The sequence below is a fragment of the Falco biarmicus genome, chromosome 13 (assembly GCF_023638135.1).
Source record: "Falco biarmicus isolate bFalBia1 chromosome 13, bFalBia1.pri, whole genome shotgun sequence".
Classification (NCBI taxonomy): Eukaryota; Metazoa; Chordata; class Aves; order Falconiformes; family Falconidae; genus Falco; species Falco biarmicus.
The window spans coordinates 26686799-26712243 of NC_079300.1; the positions used below are offsets into that span (position 1 = coordinate 26686799).

Consider the following 25445-nt stretch of genomic DNA (forward strand, 5'->3'; position numbering starts at 1 on the left):
CTGTAAATCAGGGGAAAACATCAAAGGAAAAAAGCACTCCACTCTGATCCATCGTATGAAAGGATCCTGAACTTGTGGTGCTGCACTGGGACAGACCTGGCATAGTTCAGCCAGTTGCTTCCACATTTCTCTGATCATCTTCCCTGCAGTCCCTTCCCCTGCTCTGAAACCCTGGTGATTATTTGTGCAGCTGTGGCCAGCAGTTCGCCCAGCAGCCCCAGCACACTGTTAGCAGCACTGCCTGCAGGACGGCAGCGCACTCAGCCTTCGTGCCCAGCCTGTGGCAGCGCTACCCACGCTTCAACCTCTGGATTGAACCCGCCTGAGCTGCCTTCTGCCCAGCACGTACAGCACCCGTAGATGGGCCGGAGCTCAAGAGAGACGAGGCTTGTAATGATTTGCTTTGCCCTAAGCTAACCCAAAAAGCACCTGGAAAAAGGCATCAACCCCACCAGAGCACACACTCAGACCCTAAACCACATCGTGGGTAAACAGGGCGGTCAGGCTTTGCCATCTGCATCTTTGTAGGAGGAAAATTTTGCCAGCAGTGCTCTCTCCCACCTCTTGAATTACTGCAGTCTACCCTGCTCCTCCTCTTTCCAAAGTCGTCTTCACACTCCTACTTCACTTTCCAAAGACCTCACTGTCTGCCCGCTTCCCCAGATCCCTCCTGACTGATGACTGGTCCCTGCAGCCCCCCGTCACACCCCACACAGCTGTGCCTCCCACCCCCAGTGCCCCAACACTGTCTTCTCAGCCTTGTTTTGCCTCTCGGCTCCTGCTCTCCCAGGGTGCCTGCATGAAGATGGATTGCCCTGCATAGCTCTTTTGAGGCCAAATGGAGCCTTGATGTAAGTGGGAGGAAAGGCTGAATTAGCACTTTTTGCTGCCAAGGATAGTTCAGTCTCTGAAACTGTGCTGGTCTCTGTGGTAACCAGAAGAAGGAGCATTTTGTAACAGGCCTCCTTCCTCTAACTCATTGCACTGCATTTCAAGAGTGACCGAAGCCTGTGGTCCAGCTCAAATTCCCCGGCGTGGCCATAAGCCCCAGCTCACGTGCAGACTAGCGGGATGCACGTGCAGAGGTCCCACCGCTATACACCCTTTCTGCCCTGGTAGCTCAGCTGGCTGGCCGGGCAGCCGGCCCACCACCTCCAGCCACCTTTCTTGATGAATCCCACCTCCTCCTCTCTCAAGGATAACAGGTATTTGTGGCCACGTCAAGGAGCTGGGTCTTTGCGTGCATCCGAATGCAGCCGCTCATTCCCAAAGAGAGGCAGTCTCCATCCCAGCAGCACCAGTTCCTCCAACATCCCACCTTCCCCCAGCCCATTCAGGATAAAAAGGACCAACTACCCACAGCACGCGGTAAAAATAAAGGACAGCACTTTCATATTTTAAGACAGAATTCAGCAGGGAGCTGAACACGTGTCCCGAGCAGCTGCACAGCGCGAGAGCTGCAATAAAGGGAACGGAGAACCGGTGAGGTCAGGAGCTCTGACCGGCCGTGGCCAAGCACAGAGGGAAGGATGGGGGAGCCTCAAACCTGCTCAGCACCCACTCACGGCGGCGGAGCTGGAGGGCCCTCCCCTGCACCACAAAAGTCACAGTGGCAGCACTGCCTTGCTACACATCAGCTTTGCAATCACGAGAGTCTGAAAGCAAAGACCGCTGGATTATTCTCACTCATTTTCTTTTGTATTGTAATTGTTATTATTTGCAAGGATCTCAAGAGAGGAAGCGTGTGGGAAGGGCTGTGCCCCTCCAGCAGCACAAAGCAGTGCCCAACAACCCTTTCCACCTGTCTGCCTGCACTATGAAATGAGCTCCTCTTAACTCAAGGCACCCCCCAGATTTCTTCACTGCCCCCGAGAGAGCAGGGTACACTGCTTTGCGCTGCTTCCCTCTGCACAGAGGCACAGCAAGATCTCTACGTTGTTTGAGCTGGAAGAGAGAACAATAAAAGCAAGACCATGCTGCATTTGCTTCTCCCCCTGGGGAAAGGACAAGAACAAACCCTGCATGACAGATGTTTGTCATGCTGTTTGAGACACAACTGCAAGGTGCTCGGATACCACCAGTGACAAGTACCATCTGAGCCCTCCAAATCCAACAGCCTGCAGCTTTACTACCAGCCCCAGGGCAACAGGACCACCCGCCAGGCTGCCACGTGTTCCAGCAGTGCTCAGGACTGCAAGAGGATGCCTGCGTAGCATCAGATTCACACAGAAAACCTGGCTCAGTAGCATTGCAGCTAGCACTCAGGTTGCTAGATGACCTACCTGAAGGCAGGTCAAACAATTTGCACTGCCAGCAAACAAGGAAAGCAGCACATTGCTGGGCCACATGCTTTCTTCACACTTGAACGTGTGGCAAAGGTTTATAGGTTGGGAAGGAAAAGTAGCAGTGGACAGTAAAATACTGGCATGGAGTCCATCTGCACCTGGTTGCGGAGTGCATTAGCAAAAAACAGACTGATGATGCACTCTGAGTAAATGTTCTCAAGACAACCACACTGGATGACAGGAGGGAAGCAAAATGGAGCCTAACCTTTACGCAAACCTGGTCTGTTTTTTGAGACAGGGAGCAGCCACAGAATGGGGCACTGCACACCAAGCCGAGCAGGACGGGGCAGCGCAGAGCAAGCTGGAGCCACCCCAGCAGAGCGCAACAATGAAATCCACTTCCCGCCCCCCTGCCTTCGTTTAGTAAGGAACCGTTTCCTCGGGGTTATCACAGGACAGATCTGTTTTAATTGCAAAGTGAATTGTTTCAAGTCTTTAGAAACGTGGATGGCAAGTGTCATCTCCACGGCAACACACCACATCCCCAGAAACAGGCTCACAGGCCACAGGCGGTGTGGAGGGCAAGCTCTCCTTCCACGCCGATTCCTCCAGCATCACCGCTGGTACCTCAGCTTTGTGCTGATGATAGCCATAACATACAGAACCGAAACACCTAGTGAACTTATGCAATACAGGGAACAGCCCACAAAACAGCAGAATTACACAAGGCAATATGGATAATAGTGAATCAGAGATTGCACAGCCATTTTACAGTGGGAAACTGCATCAAAAAAGCGCCTTTCTTTCTAAGATCATTAACGGGAGTGTTATATGAGATGTAGGAAGAAACTATTCTGCTGTACTTGTGCTGCAAGGCCTTAGCTGGACTGCTGCATCCAGCCTGGGGTACCACTTTTTACAGAGCATGTAAAAATAACTTAGAAAGTCCCAAGGAAAAATTACAAGGACAGCTGAAGAGTTGGAAAATGTGTTTTACAAGGAAAGCTCAGAAGAAAGAGAGTGGTACAGTCTGGCAAAGGGACAGCCTGGAGACATGACAGCAGCAGTCTTAGAAGTTTTAAATTCTCTTATAAAGAAGATGGCAAGCAGCTGTGCTGCAAGCCCCCCAAGGACAGCAGATGTGGCTGGCTTGCTTTGCAACAGAGGAGGTTTAGATTAGATCTCAAGCAGCCTTGCCAGGCAGAGGCAGTAACGCCCTCAAGTAAAGTCGGGCTACGCAGCGAGTGTGTCCCTATCTCTGGAAGAGCTGCAGTGCGGAGTACCCAGGCATTCCTCACGGCTAAGAGCACCTGATCCTGCTTCAGCCTGGGAGCAGGGCAAGCGCTGGGCTCCGAGCCCTCACAAGGCCGCCTGCCACCCCTAAATGTAGGAAGCCTTCTGCAAATCTGTCTGCGGCCTCTTTGTGGAGATCCTGCTATATCCTTGAAGGAGAATGGTAAGACTGAACGTGACTATGCTTGCCATGACCAGCCCGGCCACTTCAGCTGCATCCCAAACCACGGACTCTCAGATCTTCCACTGACCCCTGCCCTCTTGGCTAGAAACCTTTCCCACAGGATGCCCTCGTGTCTGCTGTCCTCCAGGAACTGCCGCCATTCTGCAGGTCCTTCCAGTTACCCCATTTCCCTTCCATCTTCTGTACTCTCACTGTACAATGGTTTAACACAACTAGCTACAACTTGTTCCTGCCTTCATGCTTAATAGGCTTCTGGGTTCTTCATTTCAGGAAAACAGGTACGACCAAAGCCTTTCATCACTAGTCTTTGGTTAAATCTTGTGATCCCCTTTCCAGATTCTTCCACCTAAACATTTCAACAGGTTTTTGTACGGCTGAGACAATCTAATCTTCCTTTGTATTTGGTGTAAGAAGGCCAACAGGACCCAACCTAAGTCTCCTCCTCTTTGTTATCTCCCAGCAATGCCATTTGGCCAACAGAACACCTCCACAAAGATATTCCAAGTACAGGTTCGTTGAGAAGCAGCTCTGAACGTACTTCTGAAGAGAAGCTGCAAGTGGAGCGTAAAGACATAAAGTGAGAAGAGATTTAAAAGGTGTAAAGCCTACGCTGAGCCAGGCAGGGAAGTGGTTAACTTGGGGTTCATTACACCAGTTGTATAAATAGATGGCACAGGAAGTCTGGGGCCCTTAGAAGGAAGAGGAAGTGTTTTCCTTTCCTGAGCCAAGGCACAAGGAGGAACTAGGAAACTGGTCATCTGGTTATATTGCTTAAGGCCAATCTTTTCTAACCAGAGTGCCTTAAAACAGGTATTTAAACCAATATATAGCCATTTCAGTAACAGTCAATAAGTTTTCAAAGTTACAAAATCCTTGCAATACTCACCAGCTTAAACGGAAGCTGAAAATCAGGTCGCTTCTACTTTGGTGCAAAAGGCTGACAGGAACTTTTTTCCTTTTAGATTTGAAAAAAAATTCTTAGGCTTCCTGGTTTGGAAAAAAGTTGTCTTCAAGACTGTCTGCTAGCTAGGAAGTCACGGTGGCATTTTTAAATTTACTTCTGGCTCTCGTGTAGGCAAGCTTTTATATTTCACTAAAGAGCTGAACCTAAGAGCTAAGAAGTTCCTGGTAAATTATTTTTTAAAGCATTTTAAAGCAACGTGGTTCTGTTTCACTTTTGTTTTCTTAGAAAACAAATTTTATTTTTAGATCAAATCATGTGCTAAGAAATTTTGGGAGCATTTCACAGGAATGGGATCAGAGACAGGAATCACAGCTGGGAGAAACAGCTACTTCCCAAAATACAAGCCACCCAGAAACATGCCCTATTTTGAATGCAGCACCCAGGGCTAGGAAGAAATGGGACTGACTGGGAGTACAAAGGGAAAGGAGCAAGTGTGTAGCTGAGGAAAAGGGGGATCCTGTGACATGGAGGGTCAGTAAAGGAATGAACTTCAGTAAGCGGTGGAAACCTGCGAGCTCCAGGGGAGTTCAGATGCTGGGTAAAGCTCAGCAAGAGAGTCTTTGTCAGGGGAACGGAGCATGAGAGAAGAGGCAAGGGGAGGAATCCAGGGGACCTGGGCAGAGGATGCCAGTGGGTGGACAGAGCAGTGCCCCCTCACCTGGAAAAATCAGATTAATTTTTGGGAGAATGGCACAGTGTATATGCAGCTCTAAATTATAACTTGAATGTTGGAGAGAATGAAAGGTGAATAGTCCCATCTCCTCCAAGATGAGAGATGATGAAGACTTTCTTGCCTCATTCTGCGTACAGTTTGGTCCTGATGCTCAAGTTTGTTTATTCATGTCACTTTTGCTACAGTGGCCTTTTACATTTAAGACTTCAGGTGAAAATCATGGAAATCTGAGAGTTCTGCGAAAGAAGGCTTCGGAATTTCTGAAAGAGATTATTCATGGAAGGAAACAAGGAATTGCAATTTAAACCAACTAAGTATGTATTACTTCTAGCTTGTGTTCCTGGCTGAAAATCAGACATTCAAACAAAAGACTAAGTTAAAAGAGGAAAAAATAAAGAAAATTACTGTGTTGTCAATCCTATAAAATTCTCTCTGTTCCCCAAATACAACTGAAGGATACTATTACATACTGCCTCTGCCACAAGCTCAATTTCTTTAAGCATAATACTGACTTAAGAGACACTGTATATGAATTACTGGCACTGCATCAGAATTCCTTTCTTATATGTATCAAAAAATGGGAACATTAAACAATTTTCACTCCCTTGCACACTAGCGTGCACAGAACATTTGTTAAAGGTCAGCACCTACTTACTTGCTTGCCTGTAACGTGTGCACGCAAGATGAACCCTGCTGCTGCCAGCTGCAAACAAGGCAATCGGGTATAAGTGAGCATCCTTGCCTCCACTGCTAACTGGGCAGCCCGGCACATCATGACTTCACCTCCAAATTGTCCATCACAGCACAAATTTAGATTAAAACCTGAACTCCCTCCTGATCCAATTTTGGCCAAACTGGCTGTCTCACTTTTTCCTGTCCACAATGTCACAGAAAAGACTTGGGCAATACGATGCATTTTGCTCATGCCCAGTTTCAAATGCATAACAACTTCTATGTGTAGAATGTGAGCCCAGTTTGAGGTAATCTTAAAAAGATCCTGACTATCGTATCTGCCACTTCTGTTCTCTTCTGGCCCTGCAGTAATTTTCCTCTATGTGATCCCACTCAGGCTTCCTTCTGGCAGCCCAAAGATTGGTCATGTTCACAGGTAGAAATACTTCCATGGCAGAACTGGGACACTTGCAAATTAAAAGAGTCTGTTGAAGAGAAGAAATGTTGAAAGGAATTCTCAGTGGAGTATATCTGGCTGCCAAATTTTTATCTCAAATTCCTTGTTAAAATTCTACATCCTAAAGAAAAACATATTGGAAGTTCTGGAAAGTAAAGGACCTATAGAATTCTTTTAAACCAGCATTCTCCCATACAAGTTAAAAGACACAGGTCATAAAAATAATATACTTGGATCCTACTGAAGGAGCCCATTCCAGTCTGCTCCAGCAGTCCACAGACCACATAAAAAGTACATTAATTACCAAATATCTAACTAATATAGTCAGACAGAAGCCAGTAAGAACACCAAGCAATTACAGAAAGTACCGACACCATATACTTGAGGTAGTTCTTTGCACTAAATAAACCATTCAAACTCTCACCGTCAAAAAAGATTTTACCACCGCAGTATAAAATGATCCAACTCATAGCACCAAGAGAAACCTCCTGAGCAACGAACCCTTTCAGCATTGCTCTGTGTTGTAATAAATACAATTTACATCAACAAGCAGCAAACAACAGTACGGTTCCATGACAGAACATGAGGGACTGGTATTAAATTTAGCTACAGGGTGCAAGTCAGATGAGTTGGTGATGAATGAGCAAGGACTGCAGATCCATGGGGATCTGATGTAATTTTTTTAGCACCTCTGTAGTGTGTGGGTAGGATTTAAGTAAAAGTTTTGGAGTACGCTACTTCCAACAACTTTTGTAATTTTATCATAAGCCTTGTTCTTTTTGGTTTTCCACTAAAAAGATTCAGTACTTAAAGTTCAAACGAAAATTTCCATTTTCAACTCTTCATGAAGTATCCAACTCTAGTGATTACCAAGACAAAGTTGAAAACACAGGTCCTCAAGAGCTAGCAAAGGCAACCAAGGCAGCAAATGTGACCTAGTCATTTCTGAAGGCAGTTTCTGGAGGTCATCGTTCTGATTCCATCAGCAGTCACTGCTGACAGTAAATGACCTGGGGCAACTATTGCAGGTCACTGATACTTGCTTCTTGGTGGAAGTTCTCAAGTGCCCTTCAGCTTTTCCCTCTATAGAAGGCAATAAATACATCCCAGGCAGCAGTGTGTGGGGTTTGAAATCCTACGAGCAAGAACTTTTCCCTGAGACAGGTGAAGGCGTGCCTACCCTGGCTCTGCCTGCGCAGCTGGGCAAGACCCCTCAGCTCAGCTCAGTCCCACACTATGTTTCTATGGGTTTCCTCTAGCCTGTGCAGGCAGACAGTGGAGGATCCACAATCCCCTCTTCGCTTTCCCAGTTGTCTTCTGTGCTGAATGAATCCCTGTTTCAACAGACACCAAGCACTAAATATGCATGAATTACATAAAATATCCATTGGAAAATAGAAAATGCAAGATTAAAGAAGTTACACTTATTAGAGACACAAAGCAGTGCAGGCAGAAGATGCGTGTAGAACAGCTGCATTCACCACATTATACTGCATAACTTTCTGGGATTGCATAATTGAAGACCATAAGCAGTGCACAGATAAGGGCGAGCACCTTAGTGTTACAATTTCCTGTCTTCAGCCTGCTACATTTCCCAGGCTTTAAGCTACAGCGACCGTTCTCTATTTTTGTGACAGTAAGGGTGACCACTCATTCTTTCTTTCAAGGGACTGTCCCTTGTTTCATTCATTTACTGCATGAGTAAGACAAACCCTTACTCAATTAGAAGCAAGCACTGACCCATACTTGCTAATCGAACAGATACAGAATCCAGCCTGAAGAAGCACCGTCACTTAACAAAACTAACCACAAAACTAAAACCAAACACTTTAAAACACGTTTCAAACCCTCTTCTTTTATATTCTGCCCTGAACTGCACCTCTGGAATAAAAATAGCGGATGTGGTATTACAATTTTTTTTGTTAAAATTTTTCCCCCTAAAATTGGAGCCAACCCAAGGTCTCTGGGTTTGCGCGTACAGGCACGTGGCTTGCAATGAAGACAAACCTCTGGAAAGGCTGCCTAGTGCCTCTCTGAAACACCAGCGTGTGCTGCATAGGGGTTCTACCATGTCTGATCACAAAGAATATTTGATACTAAGACTTTTAAACAACACAGGTCACTACATCCCTGCCAAGTTTTGGAGAATGAGGTCTAATACAGAGTTATCTGGGAATTTCAATTCAGGCTTAACAGCTTGCTAACACAGAGCATCGCCAGCCCATAAGGAGCTTTACTATACTTTGCCCATGGGGGTTGGTGAAGCCAGCTGTGCTGCGCGCTATCTCTTAAAATACCGGGAAAAGGAGAGCTTTAGAGCCCTGGGATGGAACAGAAGGGAACCAACTTGGCCTTTCAGGGGAGACCCAAGATGAAAAAAAACGCTGTCAGAAGTTATGAATTGATGACAAATGAAGTCAGACAGTGGGGCAAAGACCTGGAAACATCTGAAAGCTGCACTGCAATTTCATTCTCTCAGAGAGACTCTGAAATGACTGAATCTGAGCTGTCTTTGCTAAAGTCTGTCTCCCTAAACCATTTTGTCATTTGAAATCAAGTCCTGCATGCTTCGCATTTATGCAAAAATCTGAACACTAAAAGATTCTAAATTTCTTTTAAAATTTCATGAAATAGCTTCAACCACCAAAAGGTAAATCTGAAAAGTATTGGTGAAGCAGACCTCATTTACCTAAAACAACTACAACCAAGACAATACTTTAAATCAAACATGTTATTTAAAGATGACTGTATCTTTGTATATTGCATTTGCAATAAGCTGCATTGCATGTAGGGTCTGTTGGTCTCTCTCATCCCTAGAGGCTGCAGAGCAGATAGAGTGAACAAGATCTAACTGGAGCCTAAGTATTGCTTGTGACCTGCCAGATGAGCTACATCTCTGCTTGGGGGATGCAGTCTGCAAAGACGAATCTCATCAGCAAATCAAGATACATCTCTAAAAAAGAAAGGGCATCACCCTGTCAGCAACAAGTGCAGACACAATTTTGTACAGACGGCGATATCTGCCATAAGATGCATTGTAAACAAATGCAATAGCAGTGTTTTTCAGAACTCATTCCTATCTTAAATGATCAGGACAAAAAGCCTCATCGAGCACCAACAATACATTAGCTGCCCTTTCTTTGAGAAAACAGCTCAAGTCTTGCCTGAAAATAAGTACTTTTCTCTGTGACCCATCCTACCACAGCAGCACAGAAGCAGTAAAACACAGTGCTTTGTTACCACACAGCTGAAAGGGAAATAATCTGTTGTCTCCCTCAATACTTTAAATTCAGTTATGAAGCTTCATCAGAAGTCTTTGGAAATATAAAATATAAAAAGGATAAGACAATCCTTTAAGTTTAAACACTATGTGACTGATAATATTAAAGCTAACATCTATCAAATGACTGAAATAATGAGAATATTTTCTTGTAGGTAGTGTTGGTTGTGTAAGTTTTCAATTATTTTTCCTCATCTGCCAAAAAAGGTTTAGGATTTCTGGAAAATTTTCATCTTGCTAGTGATGGAGATATTGAGGTGTGTGTCCCCAAGGCGCTCATCTCAATTAGGATTATAAATTCGGCCTCTTGAGCACAGACTGTAGCTACTTTGAAAAGTTTTTTTTTTTAAAAGCTCATTTAAAAAACCCAAAACCACCACCTTCTTCTAGTTCTCAGTCCATGAGCAGAGGTTACTACCCCTTCCTTTAAAACATACCCACAGAAACGGTTGATTTGGGATGGAAATGTCTGCAGGGCGGTGAGGGGACAGCAAGAACTCCCTTAAGGATATTCGCTGCTGGAGAAATTTTCTGTGCCATTGGAGGCTGAGGCTCCCACCGCCTCCCAGCCACTCGTTCCCATCCCCCAGCCAAAGCCTCTGCCCCGCTTTTGTGCCAAGAGCAAATGCGATTGATTTTACACTTGAGCTCTTCTAGCGGGAACTGAAAGATCCAGCCGGGTAGGAAAGAGCTGCTGGGTATGTGGTTGTGGGTGGTCAAAGCCTATTGAAAGGATGATAAGATGAAACAATTATTCTTCTAAAACAGTAATTGTTAAACTGGTTACTGTTTAACAGCCCTACTCTTATCTTCTGAATCTTAAAAGTATTTTGCACAGCTAAAAGTTGTTTTTGTGCATTCAGTGAAGATTACCTATTTGTAATTTTCAATTAAGTATGGCGAAGGCTTTATGACATGACACATTTACTGGAGGGCAAACTATAAGAGAAATTGATGACATTCTTCAGCATTTCACTCTTTGGCATGAAATTTTATCTGAAAGCATATCCAGATAAAAGGAAAAGAGATTTCACTTCATGGCACGCATTAGCTTTCAAATACCTGATTTCATTTTTTGAAGCTTGAAAAACAAAATAATATCATTTTAACCTGATTTAAGCCATCTCCTCTGAACTTTTTTTTAATATTTTCAGGAAACTGGAAACATTCTGGAAGGGTTCAAACAAGACAAAAGCTGGATATGGTTTGTTTGTATGAAGAATTTTGTATACTGAGAGATTCAGTAGCAGGAATGTGCATGTTTCAGGAAATACCCAGTTCTTTTATTAAATGCTGCTTCTTTCAGTTTCTCAAAACCTGTGAAATGCATTATGTTATTATGTTCATTCCTACCTCAGATGCAACAGCGGAAAAAAACCATTTTTCTGGTATAAATAGATTTGGACAGTTTGCAGAAATATGAAATCACAGATATTGCTAAGCCCTGACTGCAAATTATTTTCAGTCCTACCTGTAAAGACTGTAAAGCGTTTTATGAACTGATTTAATTCAACATTAAATTACATTGAAAAATACTCAAATTGGAATATCTACCAGTTCTATTTTCAGGAGAGGAAAAAAAAAAAAAAGCTTAATGTACTTTAGGCATACTAGAAACGTGTTTCCCTAACCATGTTTCAAGACATTGCTCCCAAGTATTATCTGATTGTCCACTTATCCCATGGTTCTATCCAAGGAAAGTGATTACCCTGATCACACCTCAGCCACATCAGTGCCAACGGAGCACCACAAGCACAGCAAGTTTTCTGTGGTAGTAACTAACCTGGGTGAAATCAATTCCATTCTTGGCAGTAATGTTTCTTGAAATTTACTGTTGTGCATAAAATCCCACTCTCCCGCGGAGGCTCTGCAGCTCTGCACACCGAGGAGCTCTTGACTCTTCAGCAGGGTCCCCGGCTCCCAAGCTTTGCCGACACTGCTCAGTTTCACGTTAAGACTGGGCTGCACCTCCTGGCTCTTCCCCTTCCCCTGGGTGACCCCCTCTCTTCTCCCTCCTGAAACACCCCCTCCAAGCCCCCTGTGCCCCTCTGGTTTTCACTGCTGTCCCTTCCCCTCCCCTGCAGCAATGCAGGCGCTGGCTGTCCCCCGGCAACTCCTTGGGACACCAGCACTCACTGTTTGGTGCTGGCACAGCTCTCACACCAACCCATGCACACGCACCCCTGCCCACCCGCCCTATGCCGGCCTGGAGGTGGTGGCTGTCCAGCCGGCGTGTCCCAGCCCACCAAGCACCCTCCCTGGTGGCATGCTTGGTCTCCTCCTGCCTTTCAACGCTCAGGGAGGCCAACAGCGCTCGATGCCTCTTGGGTGCAAGCAGACCGTGGATGTCTTACAGTCTCCATGCAGCCTGCAGGTGATATTTTGGGCTGCCCTCTCCTCACTGGAGACAGTGAAGCTTTGACATCAACCTGAGCAAGTACAAAATCCTTACACAGGTGTCTGACAGAAGCTGTAAGTGGATGCATTGTTGTGAATCGGCGAGTGTAACACAAAAGATTTTGTTTTGCATTATCTCCCACTGAAACCAGCCCAAGTGCAACTTCCTAGTAGAAAGGTTTTGATCAGATATAGATAGATCAGCAAAATCCCAAGTGAATCACAAAAGCCTTACTGCAGAAAAATCTTTTTTTGGCCACACGTGTCAGCAGAGTAGCACAGCAAATTGGGATTACAGTGCAGCATAAAAGAGTATGACAACAACTTTGCATCTCTCTGCAAAGGGCTCACAAAGGACTTGGTACTGCACGTGCCACAGCCAGACACTGTCTCTGACGCTGGTGACAACAGCAGCGAAACCAGGAACGCAGGAACTGACCTAAACTCACGCTCTTATCAGATCATGCTGGCAGGACAGGCAGCTGTAGGTCTGTGCTTTGTAGGACTCAGAAGCCAGAACAAGCTCTGCCAAGTGGCTGACAGGAACAGGCAGCCCTCTCACTGTATATCTTGCCTGCCCCAGGACAGAGGATTTTGGTCATTCTGGCATAGTTAGCCAACCCAGAATGCAGAAATCCAACCCAGAATGCAATACAGAAAGAATACAAATCTAGATGTTGCCCCCAAAATGTGTTTCCAGAAGTGTGCGGGAGAGGGTTTCAGCAGGAAACCCTACACACAGTATTTATCAGCTCTCCTACCGGCAGCCAGTGCTGCAAGTACACTGGTAACCTGCAGCTTCAGTGTCAGTTGATACAGTGAGTCACAGCTTCTGGCCTGCTTTCTAACTGCTCACATAGCACCATTTGTTTCCTGTTGTACTCAGCCTCTGATCAGACTAGAAAAAATTACCAGAAAAAAAAAAAAAAAGCTAGAAGATCACTCAATGTTAAACAGTGCTGCCAGGGCACCTATAATTTTCACTTAAGTCAGCAAAACCTGCAAGTAAATAGGGTCAGGCCCTTCCTTTGCAACAAGTAGTAAGTATAAATATAAGTAATTTTTAAAAAGCCCTTGCAGCAACCATGAATTGCAGCATGAATGCAAGCAGTGCTCACGCTCACAGAAACGATGCTCTGGCACTAGAACTGCAAGATGAATGTCTCCCACATTTACCCACCAGGAAGATAGGAAGATGCACGCGCACTGCAGCTTTCTGTCAAGGAGCCGGGCAGCTAGGACAGTCCGGGAAGGCGAAGCGGAAAGAAAAGACAGGCAGTAACTTTAAAAATACTAATGTTTTCCATACTGTAATACAGCCTCTTCCTCAGCGAGAGAAGAAGGTGGCTTTTCATGATTCCTTCTCACAACAAGGTAATCTGCTAATATTGCCAAACTCTGGAGCTGGTCAAACAGTTTTGCTCAAAGCAAAAAAAAAAAAAAAAAAAATTATAAAAAAAAGTGAAGGGGGTTGGAAAATAGTTAAGGCTGTACTATGCAAGGCATAGTCTTCATTCAACCCCCCTCTCCCCTATTAATTTAAAGAAGCAAAACAAAAAAAAGGGTGAAAAGTTCAAAATTGCTTATCTGGACTTTTTCAAAAGGATGATAGAGTTTTTCCATCTGAAATAACATTTTTCTTCAACATCCTGGCAACACTGTGATAACTTCTGGAAAACTCAAAATCAAAATGAAACATTTCACCTGAATGCATTTTTTAAAAATTTTCCAATTTGCTTGACAATATAAAATGGTTCCTGCTCCTGTACAAGCCAAGCTCTATTTCTGCCGTCTCCTGTGGGGCAGCCAAAAGATAGAAGCACCATCCGTGGCACTGTCATACAAGCACCATCCGTGGCACTGTCAGTGGCTGAAGCCTCAACCTTTGGCAGCCAGCAGCGTTCCAAGGCAGGTATGCAACTTGAAGCAAGAGCTCAGTTAGCAGCATGAATGGGAGAACAGACTTGAGGGTGATACAAGAAAAAAAAACAGGCTGGCAAGGAGAAGGAAAGAGCACCCTTGGCAGGAGGAGGTCGTCAGGCGAGGTGTGAGCCCTGAGGTGCTGGACAAACGTGTCTGGTTCAAGTTCTGGGTCGCAGAATGGGAATGTTACATGACTGAGCTAAAGCATTAGGTCATGCCCCCGGGAAAGCTGCACCTTCCTTGCACTCGGAGGCCGGACTGTGCTGCACAATATCGGCAGATACAGCACATGATTATAAAACCTGTCTATGGCACTGAGCTACCAAAAGCCTGCTCTGCAGGTGCTTGTTTCTTAAGGAGACTCCACCTTCAGCAACAAGCTAAAGCTACCCCTGTAACTACTAGGTTGACTTTCTCAGTGGCTTTTACCAAGGGCATCTTTGGTGACAGCCCCATTTGTGCAATGTTGGCATCGGTCCATCAGGGTATCTCCTTCTCAGCCTTTGCACAGAGTGGCATGAGGTAAGTGCTCGATCCTGCAAATGGCCTACAAAGCATTATCTGACAGAATACATGCATAAAACTAAGACAAAATCTAGGTGCCGCTGAGAACGAACTGATGGCTCTGCCGACAGCCATCAGATAACACAAGCTGTGATCTCCTAACCAGAAATCTAGAGATCAAACTCCATAGGGTTTTAGCAATGGTACCACACTACCCTGTGCTCACTGTGACCAGCCAACATCAGTGTCTTCTTCGTTCTCAACACCCCCTGCAGAGCATCTTCACTCATGAGGCAGGTTATACTCTTGACAGTGACCTTTTAAAATTGCAGTATATAAAGGCACTACAGGTTAAAGCAGTAGGCAAAGGCAGTACCACTGTTTTTCAAACAGCAGCTTTTGACCTCAGTGCCTTCTCACGCTGAACAAGAGTCAGCTGTAATGGGAATCTCCCTACCTGACTGCAGCCTGACAAGTCTGGTAGTTTAAGGGGGTTCTCTGGGCTCTTTAGGCAACAGAGACAGGACCTGCCAGGGACAGTTTAGCCCACCCAGATCAGAAACCTGTTCCTTCCCTGCTGACTACAGAGATACAACTGAGCTTTGACTATGTGACAGCTTTGACTGCACATCTAAAATGAGGGGGAATGAATACTGCTGTATCATACACAGCTTCTGATCCTGGTAAGGTCATCAAGGGACAGCTATTTAAAATTATTTTGGGTAACCCAATCCTCAGACTGGGACAGAGTTCCCCAAGAGCAATTCCCCTCATTGAAGAGATGCTAAGATCACAAGGAATTCAGATTGTGCAGTGATGAGGGTCATATTGACACCTCAGGTAGCTGAATAAATGAGATGCGTTAACTGACAGCATAGGAAAGCTTTATCTTCTGTGCATCTGGATGGCAAGAACCGACCATAGATGCCTGGCTTAGAAAGACAGTTTTAGTGTCTTTAGTGTGTCTCTAGTGTTTAGTTTGGTCTTGCAATTCCCAGGCTCCTTTGCTGCTCCACCCCTCTTTGCACAAACATGATTATACTCAGCTAGTCCCCAAACTTTCAACAACTCCACATTAATTATGCCTCCCCATTTGAGCAAGGGAAAAATCATACTTGTTTTTACAGAGAAGAAAGTTAAGCACCCCAGCTGCGACTTGCCCAGCAGGCTGGCAGGAGCTAAGCTAACTCAGGAGCACTTGATTTCCAGCCTCGTGCCCCTGCTCCTGGGTCTCTGTGTAACTTTTCTGCTCTGTTCTGGCCTCAGCCTCCCAGTTCTCACTGTTTTACTACAGTGAGAGTCTGCAGGCTAACAGAGGTGTCTTGATGACTAATTGTTCTCTGCCTAAGGGCAGAGATCTCTAGTTGCTCTTACAGATCCTGTGTTTCAAGTGGGTTTTATTACTCCTTCCCCCCTTGCCTATAAATTTGTTTTCGTCAGCAGGATGCAAGTTTGGTTCATCCAACCCATGGATTTCTTTGCCTACATTTCGAAGATTTAAGTTATGGAAGGAGAAAATTCAGCAGTCCCAGAGAAGGGAAAAAAAATTCTATTTGTATTTAATGAAAAAAAATCTAAAACTGTAACCATTACGGCCTGCTATGTTTTGGGGGGATACTAGTTTGATTCCAGATCTGGCAGGCAAGAGGGCTTCCTGACTATGCTAACTGCTTGTACAGCTGCTGCAGATTCAGAAACCCAATAGCAGATCACGTAGGATGCCACAAAATGCTGGAAGGACATACGCAAATATTTTTTACTTCAGCCTGAATGCAAAAATATACACCTCTCATTTTGCCACCTGTACTTGAACAGTTAATTTAACCATGCAAAAAATGACACTGAGTATCATTCCGCTAGTGTGGGATCAGGCTCTAATTAAAAAAAAAAAAAAAAAAGAAAAATTAAATCTACTTTCCAAGACTCAAAAAAATGTGAAGCAACTTGCAGCTTTAAAGGTGAAAAAAATCCAGAGAATGGCAGAGGGAGAGCTGTCATGTCACAAGTGCTGTGTATATAGCTGTGATATTACACATCTTCAAACCTGCTGTCATCATGAAAAATGCCTGACAGACAACAGCCCAGATCTGGGCAGGAAGACAACTTCGTTAGCTTCAGGAAGGTGCACTGTACAGGCGAAAAAGGTCACATTCCACTATCAGGGCCTGTATTTGTAACTAATGCAGGCTAATCTCAGGATTTGGCATTTAATATTTCCTTTGTCTGTCTTGTCTCTTTTTTTTTTTTTAAACCCAGAAATGAGAAGCATTTACTGATTGCTGTATTAATTTAACACCTGTTCTAATTTCACAGGATTAGTACACTCTCTCCTTTATAATGGGATTTAAAAAAACATGAAAATTCCTTCCTATTCAACAGCTTTTACATCTTTGCACAGGAGAACTAGGCTTTTCAAAAATCTGATCTTTTAATACACATGAAGCAGGTTTTGTTTTATCCAAAAGTCAACAGACAAGCAATCAAAAAAAGCTGGCCCAGCTGGAACAACGTAAAAGAGCGGGAGCCAACAACATGAGACTGATTTGCTCTGAGCCTCAATTACAACTCTCACTGCGCCTCTCCTGCCAGAAGCAGCCAGCCCCCTTCTTCTGCCTCTCCCACAGAACTAGAATAAAGCAGCACAAAACGGGAGGTGTGTTGTGTCTTCAAAACATGAGTTAACAACACACTTTATTTAGCTCACTCCTGATATTCAACCTACGGCTCCTGGCAACCCGGCGTACAAAGGTATTCCACCACAGTCCCTCTGCATCCCACCACACATAAACAAGAGAAATCCCTCATAGTCACAACACAGAACCCAAGAGAACCTGACGAATCAGTTCAGGTGTACCTCCAAGTAGATCATATTTCCTTAACAGATCTAGCAGATTCCGAAAGTTTTCATTCAGAAAAATCCCATGGAGTCCTAATAACACTGGATCCAGCAGTGTTCTAATAATCCCTCCTCAGAGAAGATGAGGACATTTATTTGTAAATAACAACCTGCAGAATTCTCTACAGAGAACTAGAAGGTGAGGTGAAGGTGTATGTGGTGGGGAAAGCCTGAGCTGGCGGACATCAGCCAGACCTTCTGCTTGTTCATAAACCTTGACCCATCATTACAGCAAAGTAATGATTTCTTATGGCTGCGGTGCTCTGGTTTGTGGACAAATGGAATAGTTTTACACGGAAACGGGCCCTTTGTCACGGCAGAAACAATTACAGACCCAGTACAATCTCAGATTGGTAACTCGCATCTTCCTGGGCTGTAACGCACAGAACCACAGGCCAAGGCTGCGCTGTACCTCAGCGGGGGGGGCTGGGGGCTGCCTGCAGCCCAGCGCTCCCGGGAGAGCCGCCTGCACACAGGCACATGGCTCTCCACTCACATTTTGAAACCTCTTGTAACTTGGGGCTTCTGTGCCCCTCTAGCACACGCCACAGGCCAGGCTGCACGTTCAGCATCGCTCACACAACATGCCGGCAGGGCAGCTGAGCTACCAGGAGGGCCAGGGCTCACCCAGGGTGCTGAGGCCCATCCAGGGCACGTAAGGGCAAAACGTGGGGTGTGGAGCTGTGTTTGCAGGGAACGTCTGGCATTCCTTTCTTCCTCTCCCTCAGGGGAAAAGCCAGCATACAATCATTTCTTTGCTCGTTTTCCAAAAAAGACAAGGCAGCTGCCAAACTCATACCCCAAACCTATTCAGAGTTAGGGTTCTAAAAGTTCCCTTTGTCATCACAGCACCAGTGAGAAGAGCAAGGACATCATTAGCAGCACCAGGCTCTGCCACAGAGCTGCTGGGGGACTTGGACAGTTGCACCCATGGCCTGGGCCCCGGGTCTCCCCAGCACCCCCCGCCTGGTGTGCTTCACTTGTGAGCTATCTGGCACAGCGACATCCCGATCCCTGCCGCTACTCTAGGTACTGTAAATATTGATAAACACTGTGTCACCTTCTGGACACCTATATTATGTCACGACACATCGGCACATCATGCCAAAAGACATTATTTAGGACAATAAGGCTGGACTAAATCAGGTGATGGGGAAAATATCGAGTGTTGCTACGAACAGCCTGCAGCATACTGTGTTGAGCCCGATCGGAATGACAGGTTATTCATTGCAGCTGAGTGCTGGTCCACTCTAGCAGCCTGCAGAGCCTGCACAGTTTCTTCTGCACGGTGTGGCTGGGTGCTCTGGGAAGATGGATTAAGTTTGGCGACATGTCATAGTAACACTTGCAGACCCAGGTCAAGCCTGGCATAGCTACCTGCTGTCAGTTCCTCCTCAGGAACAGAAGTGCCGTGGCAAGTGAGGCAGAGGTATCAATGGCTCTGGGAAACCAGCTGTAGCCGGCAAGGCCACGCTGACGCTGGTGGCTGGCCCTGGGCACACAGTCCTCTGGAGCACAGCACTGAGAGCCTGGTATTGGCCTTGGTGGCAATACAGCTGTGTTTGGGCAAGGCTGCACCTGAGCAGAGCGCCCTGAACAGCCTGAGCCACCCAAAAGTGGTTCTTAAGGGACACAGGCTGGGTGTGTGCACCCAGGACACACAATCCACAGGTCTTTATCGACAGCCCACAGATGAAAGCAAGCTGCCAGCACTCAACCGTTCTCACTAACCCGATTACTCTAGTTTCAGATATGCTGCCTTTTTGGTGCAGATTTCAAAGAAAAACTGATGCCCCTGAAGCACATCAGGAAATATATAAGTAATATGGTGCATGTGAGCCATGTAAGCTGCACACGGAATTGGTAGAAATCTGTATTTCTAGTGCGGGAAGCTAACTGTCATCTAAAATGGGAAGCAACAAATGTAGACCCGCTCTGAACAGCAGGGCAGACTGGGGCACATGAGTAGCATGGGCATTTCCATTCCATTTTACAGGGAATGCCCATGCAGCACTGGCTGTGCTAGGAGGATGGATAGGCTACACCCCCTGCTGCCTCCTAGGAAACTTATACCCACATCTTGGGGCTGAAGAGACCCTGCCTCCTTCCCCACACCAAGTTTCATGATCTAAATTCAGAAAACAAGGGCTGAGAGGTGCTACAGGAAGGGGAAGTGGCTTATTCAGGATCCAAAAGCAGAATAGGAATAAACAGAAGGTCTGAAACTCCTGCCCTCAATCTTGGTACTTTCTGGATCCTGAGACCACAACTCAATTTACATTCTCTGAGTGTAGGTAAATTGTGCTGCAATTCTGAATTGAAAAAATACAGAGTGCATTGATAAGAAGCTGGCTTCAGAGGAGAAGGTATTCCATGGGCTGAAGTTCTCAGTTACATGAAACATAGCAGTGCCACTGAATTGAACACATACATTAAAGAGTGTGCCAATGGCCATAGCAGCGGACCAGAGACTAAAATCTCCACAGCAGTGGACTGAAGACTAGCACTTTGCTGGCCAAGGCATTAGTTTAACTCCTTATATTCTTTTTATCTTGGTGTTAGAACTACTTTGAAAAAAAGCAGTGAGTGGTCTTAGGTGCATCTTTGTGGGGCCAAATGGTATACAACATGGCTTACCTGGACAATTAGCTTATTTTCTTTATCAGGCAGAATTCGGTAGGTATAAACGCAATTCCGGAACCTGGAACAGATCAGAGGAGATATGACTAGGTCATGTCCAGAAGGGAATCACACCCATGGCACCCCTCCCCCATGAGGACACGTGGATGGCTTCATGCACAAGGGTTTTAAACATTTCTTTTTATTTCTTTCCCTGGAACCTGTGAACTAACACAAACCTGCCGTGTTCCTGGTCACTGAGACATGTCTGCAGATGTCACTGCAGAAAGTGATATCAGCATCAGCTTCAGAGTGAGTTATTCAACTCTTCTGGCCGGAAAGAAAGAAAACACCAAATGGCTCTAACTGTCGGTAGAGTGGGTGTCTCAGGAAGGAATGAAAAAGCAGAAATCCAAAAGACACAGGGCCAAAATCAGCAATGAATGAGTAAATTGAAGGGCTAATGTGTGCATTGACTTGCATTGGAAAAAAAACAAATAATAGATTTCAGCTAAATCACAGTCAGACAGCTGATTGATACGCAGTTTTATGCACAAACCCTAAAGAGCAGCTTAAATGAAAACCCATATCTCTATCCTGGTGCAGATGCACACCATAGGTGTGCATCTGCAGATCAGCCATAACGAACATTTTGTCCCAGCTAAGTTCAATTAGATTCTTATTTAAAGGGGAGGGGGAGAGGGGGGATGGAAGAGTCTTTTGCCCAGTGGAGGGCCACATTAATGCACAAGAGCCCAAGGGAAGCCTGAGCACTGCTGTAATGTGGTAAGTATGACCTTGCTCAACAGCTGCTGAGCTTTGTGGAGCTTGCCCAAGAAGTGTTGACTAAAAATAATATATGTATAGGTTTGGGTTTTTTTACCTTTCTCCCATGTGAACAACAGATTGATCAAGTCTTTTAAGTCACCTGCAAAGCACTCTGTTAAATCATACAATATGGCTTTAAGCCAGCAAACGATGCTGGTTTCAACCCCTTTCTCTCAAAGGAAAAAACAGAATCCACTCCCAGAGCTTCCTTGGCTGTAACAGAAACACCACATCACCTGTGGAATCACCATGAATGCAGGCTGTCAGCCCCCTAGCTGGGGAGATCAGGCACATCAATAAAATATTCATCTCTTACAATTAAGTTGTGAGTCTATTCATCATATACCTTTCAGAATCACTCCATGCAGGAGAGAGAGAGAGAGATCACCAGGATTAGGCAGTGTTATACAAGGAGTCACAAAGAGCAAATGGAAATGAAATCACTCAGAAATCATAGCTGATTTTTTCCAGGGTGTTTGGAGGATTTTGCCATGTATTCACATGAACCTGTATCTTTTGATGGCATTAATGCAAATGACACAGAAGCATTAGAACTGCTCCCAGGGCTCATTACCAGTTCACTAAGCAAAGTTAGACCATTTCACAGGCATCTATTCATTTGCACATCTGAGGATCTAGTACAGAGCTGGAAGTCACAGACATGATCCCCAACTGCTCTAGATTGCCTCAACACTGCTAATTTCACCAACCCCAGGACAATCAATGCCAAATGAGGATATGCCCCAAGGAAGGGTATGGGTTTTGGTTTTATCTGTCAATGCAGTTCTCTTACACCATTTCCTCCTGCTGATATGCAAACAGCGCTAAGCAGAACTGTTCATGCAGCTGATCAGAGAAAATTCGTGTGGAGATTATGAAACTGATAAACAAACCAGCTCAATGGCTCTTGTGTCACAAGAGGACCCTCCTTGTTACCTTCAGAGAAAGTGCCCCACCACACAGCCCTTTTGAGGCTGCTGCCATAATACTTGTGAAGAGGTTTAAGCTGAGGGCAAGTAAGATCAGTGGAAGAACAAAGAAATAAGGGCTGTTGGGTGAGACAGGAGCAGGGAGGAGCACTTCCTAGGCTCAAAAGAAGGAATCCTCTTTAGCAGCCCCCTAATTTAGTGCACGTGGATGGAGATTACTGGAACTCTTACTCCATTTCTACCCTTAGGCTTTCTTTCCTCAGCATCCTGACTATCAAGTTATGTGGTCCCAATTACTGTCACATTCCAGATCCTCCCTACAAACTGGGGTGAGTTCAGAATTGCTCAACCACTATTCAGGCTATGTGGAGGGTAAATACAGCATCAGCCTCAGCTTCAAAATGTCTCCAAGTACTTTGTCATGTCTCTGTCTCCTCAACCAACCAGAGGAGGAAAGGGGACAAGGCTTTCTTTTCTCTTTTCTCTCCTGCTGGGTATGCTTTTATGCACAGGTGATGGTGTGCATATTGGGAGTGCCTGGAAATCCTGAACAGGACTGCGATGCCAGGCACGGTGCTAAATGGGGGGGTTGGAAGCAGCATCTCACCGGCAGTGTCCTCTGAGAGGGATCCCTAAAGCTGCAGCTAGCCTTTGGGGGTCATCTCTAGATGTGTTGTTAATTCTGCAGCCATTCACACACAAACCAGCAACAGAAGATCCCCTGGAGGAATGATACCAGTTCTTCTTGCGCAGCATGCTGTGAATGCTAAGCAGGCTCATTTTGATTTCAGGATCCAGGCTTTCCCCTCCAGGTAAGTTAAAGAGCCCACTTCTTGTCAATAAACTGCCAGATCAAATGCTCCAGGCACAGAGAAAGGAGGAGGAAAATGGCTTTGCTTCTTGCCTTTTATGGGCCAGCGTGACCAGCGGAGCAGAGGACAGCTGTGCAGGGGAGGAGCGCTCCCTCCGCCTTTGCTGAGCTGCTCAGTTAAATGCTGCTGCTCTAAGTTTCAGAAAAGGAAGCACTCTTAAAAGGCCCTGCAAATACACCTCCCTTACTTGTCTCTATTTATACAAACCCTATTTTCCTGGAGCAGCTCTTCAAGAAAATCACTATTTCATTCTATGACATAATATCTGCTTTTGCTGGATTTTGACTCATCTGCCCAATAAATATTAGAGCTTTGCAGAACATGGCCCTTCTTTTTCAGAGCAAATTTAATGGGTTTTTGTTTTCCTTATGTATACACAGTTGACACTCTCACTTTCAGCATAATTCTCTTTTTGTTAAAACCTTTTGCAGGCTTTCAATTCCCCTGTCTCATCCTTTGTCTCCAGCCTCTCTGTTTTTCAAACAAGTAACTGAAGAGCTCAAACTTCAAAACACCTTCCAGTCAAAAACACATCTGAAAGTGATACATCTCTGAGGAAGTTTTCAGCTTCAGCAAAGCTGCCCATGTTGTCAAGATGACATGCAGAAAATTCACTGCCTTTAACCCTTTCTCTTCACAAACTAACTGCAAGCCAGCATAAGCTGAAAGCTTGTTAGGTACTTTTGACAGAAGTTTGTGTGGCATTTCTCAGACTGTAAGTAATGCCAGCCCTCTGCACCACAGACCCAGCTCTCTTGGCTGACGAGGCTGGGTGCTCCCCATGTCTTTAATCAAGTCATTCGTGTTAGCCACCTCAGAATGGATTTAAGAACATAACCTTTGGCTCCCGGTTCAGAAAATCCTGGTCATTATATTGTTTCTATTTCCTGATCCCATGTCTCTCAAGTCACAAAAGGCTTTCAAAGTTGGCTGCGTAAACATTTACAATGGAAAAACTTATGCAAATGCGTGTTAGTAGACATTTTCACAGCACCTTCCCTTTCTATAATCCCCATCATCGCTCTGTAAAAATATTTTGCGTACCTACTGGTTACAAGGCAAATCAAAGGGGTCATACTAAAAACACTCAATGGAAGCAGCAGTCTATTTAGTAAAATGTTCCCTGACTTGCGACTCGGCCCCTCAGCCCACGCTATGCGATTGCCCCTCCTTCCTCACGTTGTCCTGGCTATTCATTTGCAGCCACCCTTCTTTCCCTGCTCTCTCCAGAAAAAAAACTCTGCCCCATGTTATTACAAACAGCTGAACAGGCAGGCACAGAGGCTCTCTGTGCTTCCTGAACCCCATTACCCAGCCACTGATGTCTGACGGTCCAACACCTACGCTCACAGGGCAGTCACCCCGCCCCGCGCTTCTCTGCAGTCGGATCCTCTGCAGCAGGCTGTGCTATCACCAGAAGTCTGACCTCGGAGACAAGCAGTTTGACCAGAGTTATAAACAGCAGCACCACCTCTACTACCGCAAGAAATATCCTTTCAGAAAGAGGCTGCACTGAGAAACCTGCTTGTAATTTAATGTGGGGTAAGGGTGAAGGAAGCTTTATTAATCTGCTGCACAATGGCAGCAAAGAGGATCTGACAGGTAGAACAGGGTCCCACAGAGGATCTCTTGATCTCTTCTAAGCAGAGAGCAGCTCTCTTATCTCTCTGTAACCCAAAGTCAAATACCTCAGACTTCACCTACTGACTTCAGCCTCCTCTTGCCCCTGCACTCCTGCCTCCAGGGATAACACCTGCCCCTCATAAACCCAGGGCAGGAGGCCTTGCTCTCTGGCCCCCACCCCCAACCCAGAACAGAGCGGGGGGGGGGGCAGGGGGCAAGGCTGCCAGCACTTCTCTCCTCTCCCCGTTTCCCACATGAAATATTTACCCTGTGAGCCACATCAAGGATGCAAGTAGAATCACTGATGTGCCGGCTGTATTACGCACAGCTCCAGGAACTATTTCAAGCCTTTTGCTGAATGGGACATGACATTGAACAAGCAGGTGAGTCAAACACACACTGAACCAGAGCAAGAAAAGTGCCTGGGAGGGTACTGAGCTCAGTACTTGAGATGTTAAATGTAAATACCTGACCCAAGCTGCTAACAGGCTCAAAGAGGTCAAGAGGTTATTTTCTCTCAGACCACAGCCACAATATCTTTCATTATTCTCTCCTTTTGAATCAGGGGCAAGAGTAGGGTGAGCAGTACAGCTGTAAAAGCATATGGGTTTGTTCAGCCTGGCACTGCTCCCAACCCTTCCCTACCCTGTGTCCCAGTCAGGTGAAACCAGCCATGCTCTGATGTGGGCAGGACCTTCCCGGTGGGTACAGCGGCTGTTTGCCTCTGTGCTGGAGAGGGTGCGCAGTGGGTAACTCTGCACAAGCGGGGATAAAAGTGTGCGCGTGAAACGCGAGTTCAAAAGCTGTACTTACAGCACGCAGAGTGCATATGCTGAAGCAATTGACTCACTGGCCCGCACAAGGAAGCTGCCATCCTTGCCTACTTTGGAGAGCAGGTCTTCGGCTCTGGAGCGAGTGATGTTGCCGTGGTACCAGCCCTGATCCATCGCTGGAGCTGGAGGAAACCTGAATGCCAATACAGGAGTGCCAGAGCTGCCCGTGTGTCTGTGTGTAACGATCAGGCAGCTTCAGCTCACCAGCTTCCT

General features: G+C 45.7%; 1 protein-coding gene across 2 annotated transcripts in view; it reads right to left on the reverse strand.

Annotated features, from left to right (window-relative positions):
• The window catches only part of INPP5D (inositol polyphosphate-5-phosphatase D), a 56734-nt gene extending 31289 nt beyond the window's left edge, over nucleotides 1–25445 (reverse strand). The window contains exons 1-2 of one of the 2 annotated variants that reach the window (XM_056357918.1): nucleotides 25213–25443; nucleotides 20166–20229 (exon numbers count right to left, since the gene is read on the reverse strand). In XM_056357918.1, coding sequence (XP_056213893.1) covers nucleotides 20166–20229; nucleotides 25213–25346 — 198 coding nt within the window. In that variant the 5' untranslated portion in view covers nucleotides 25347–25443. Of the gene's footprint in view, nucleotides 1–20165; nucleotides 20230–25212 lie in introns of both variants that reach the window. The other variant, XM_056357916.1, reaches the window with a different exon arrangement.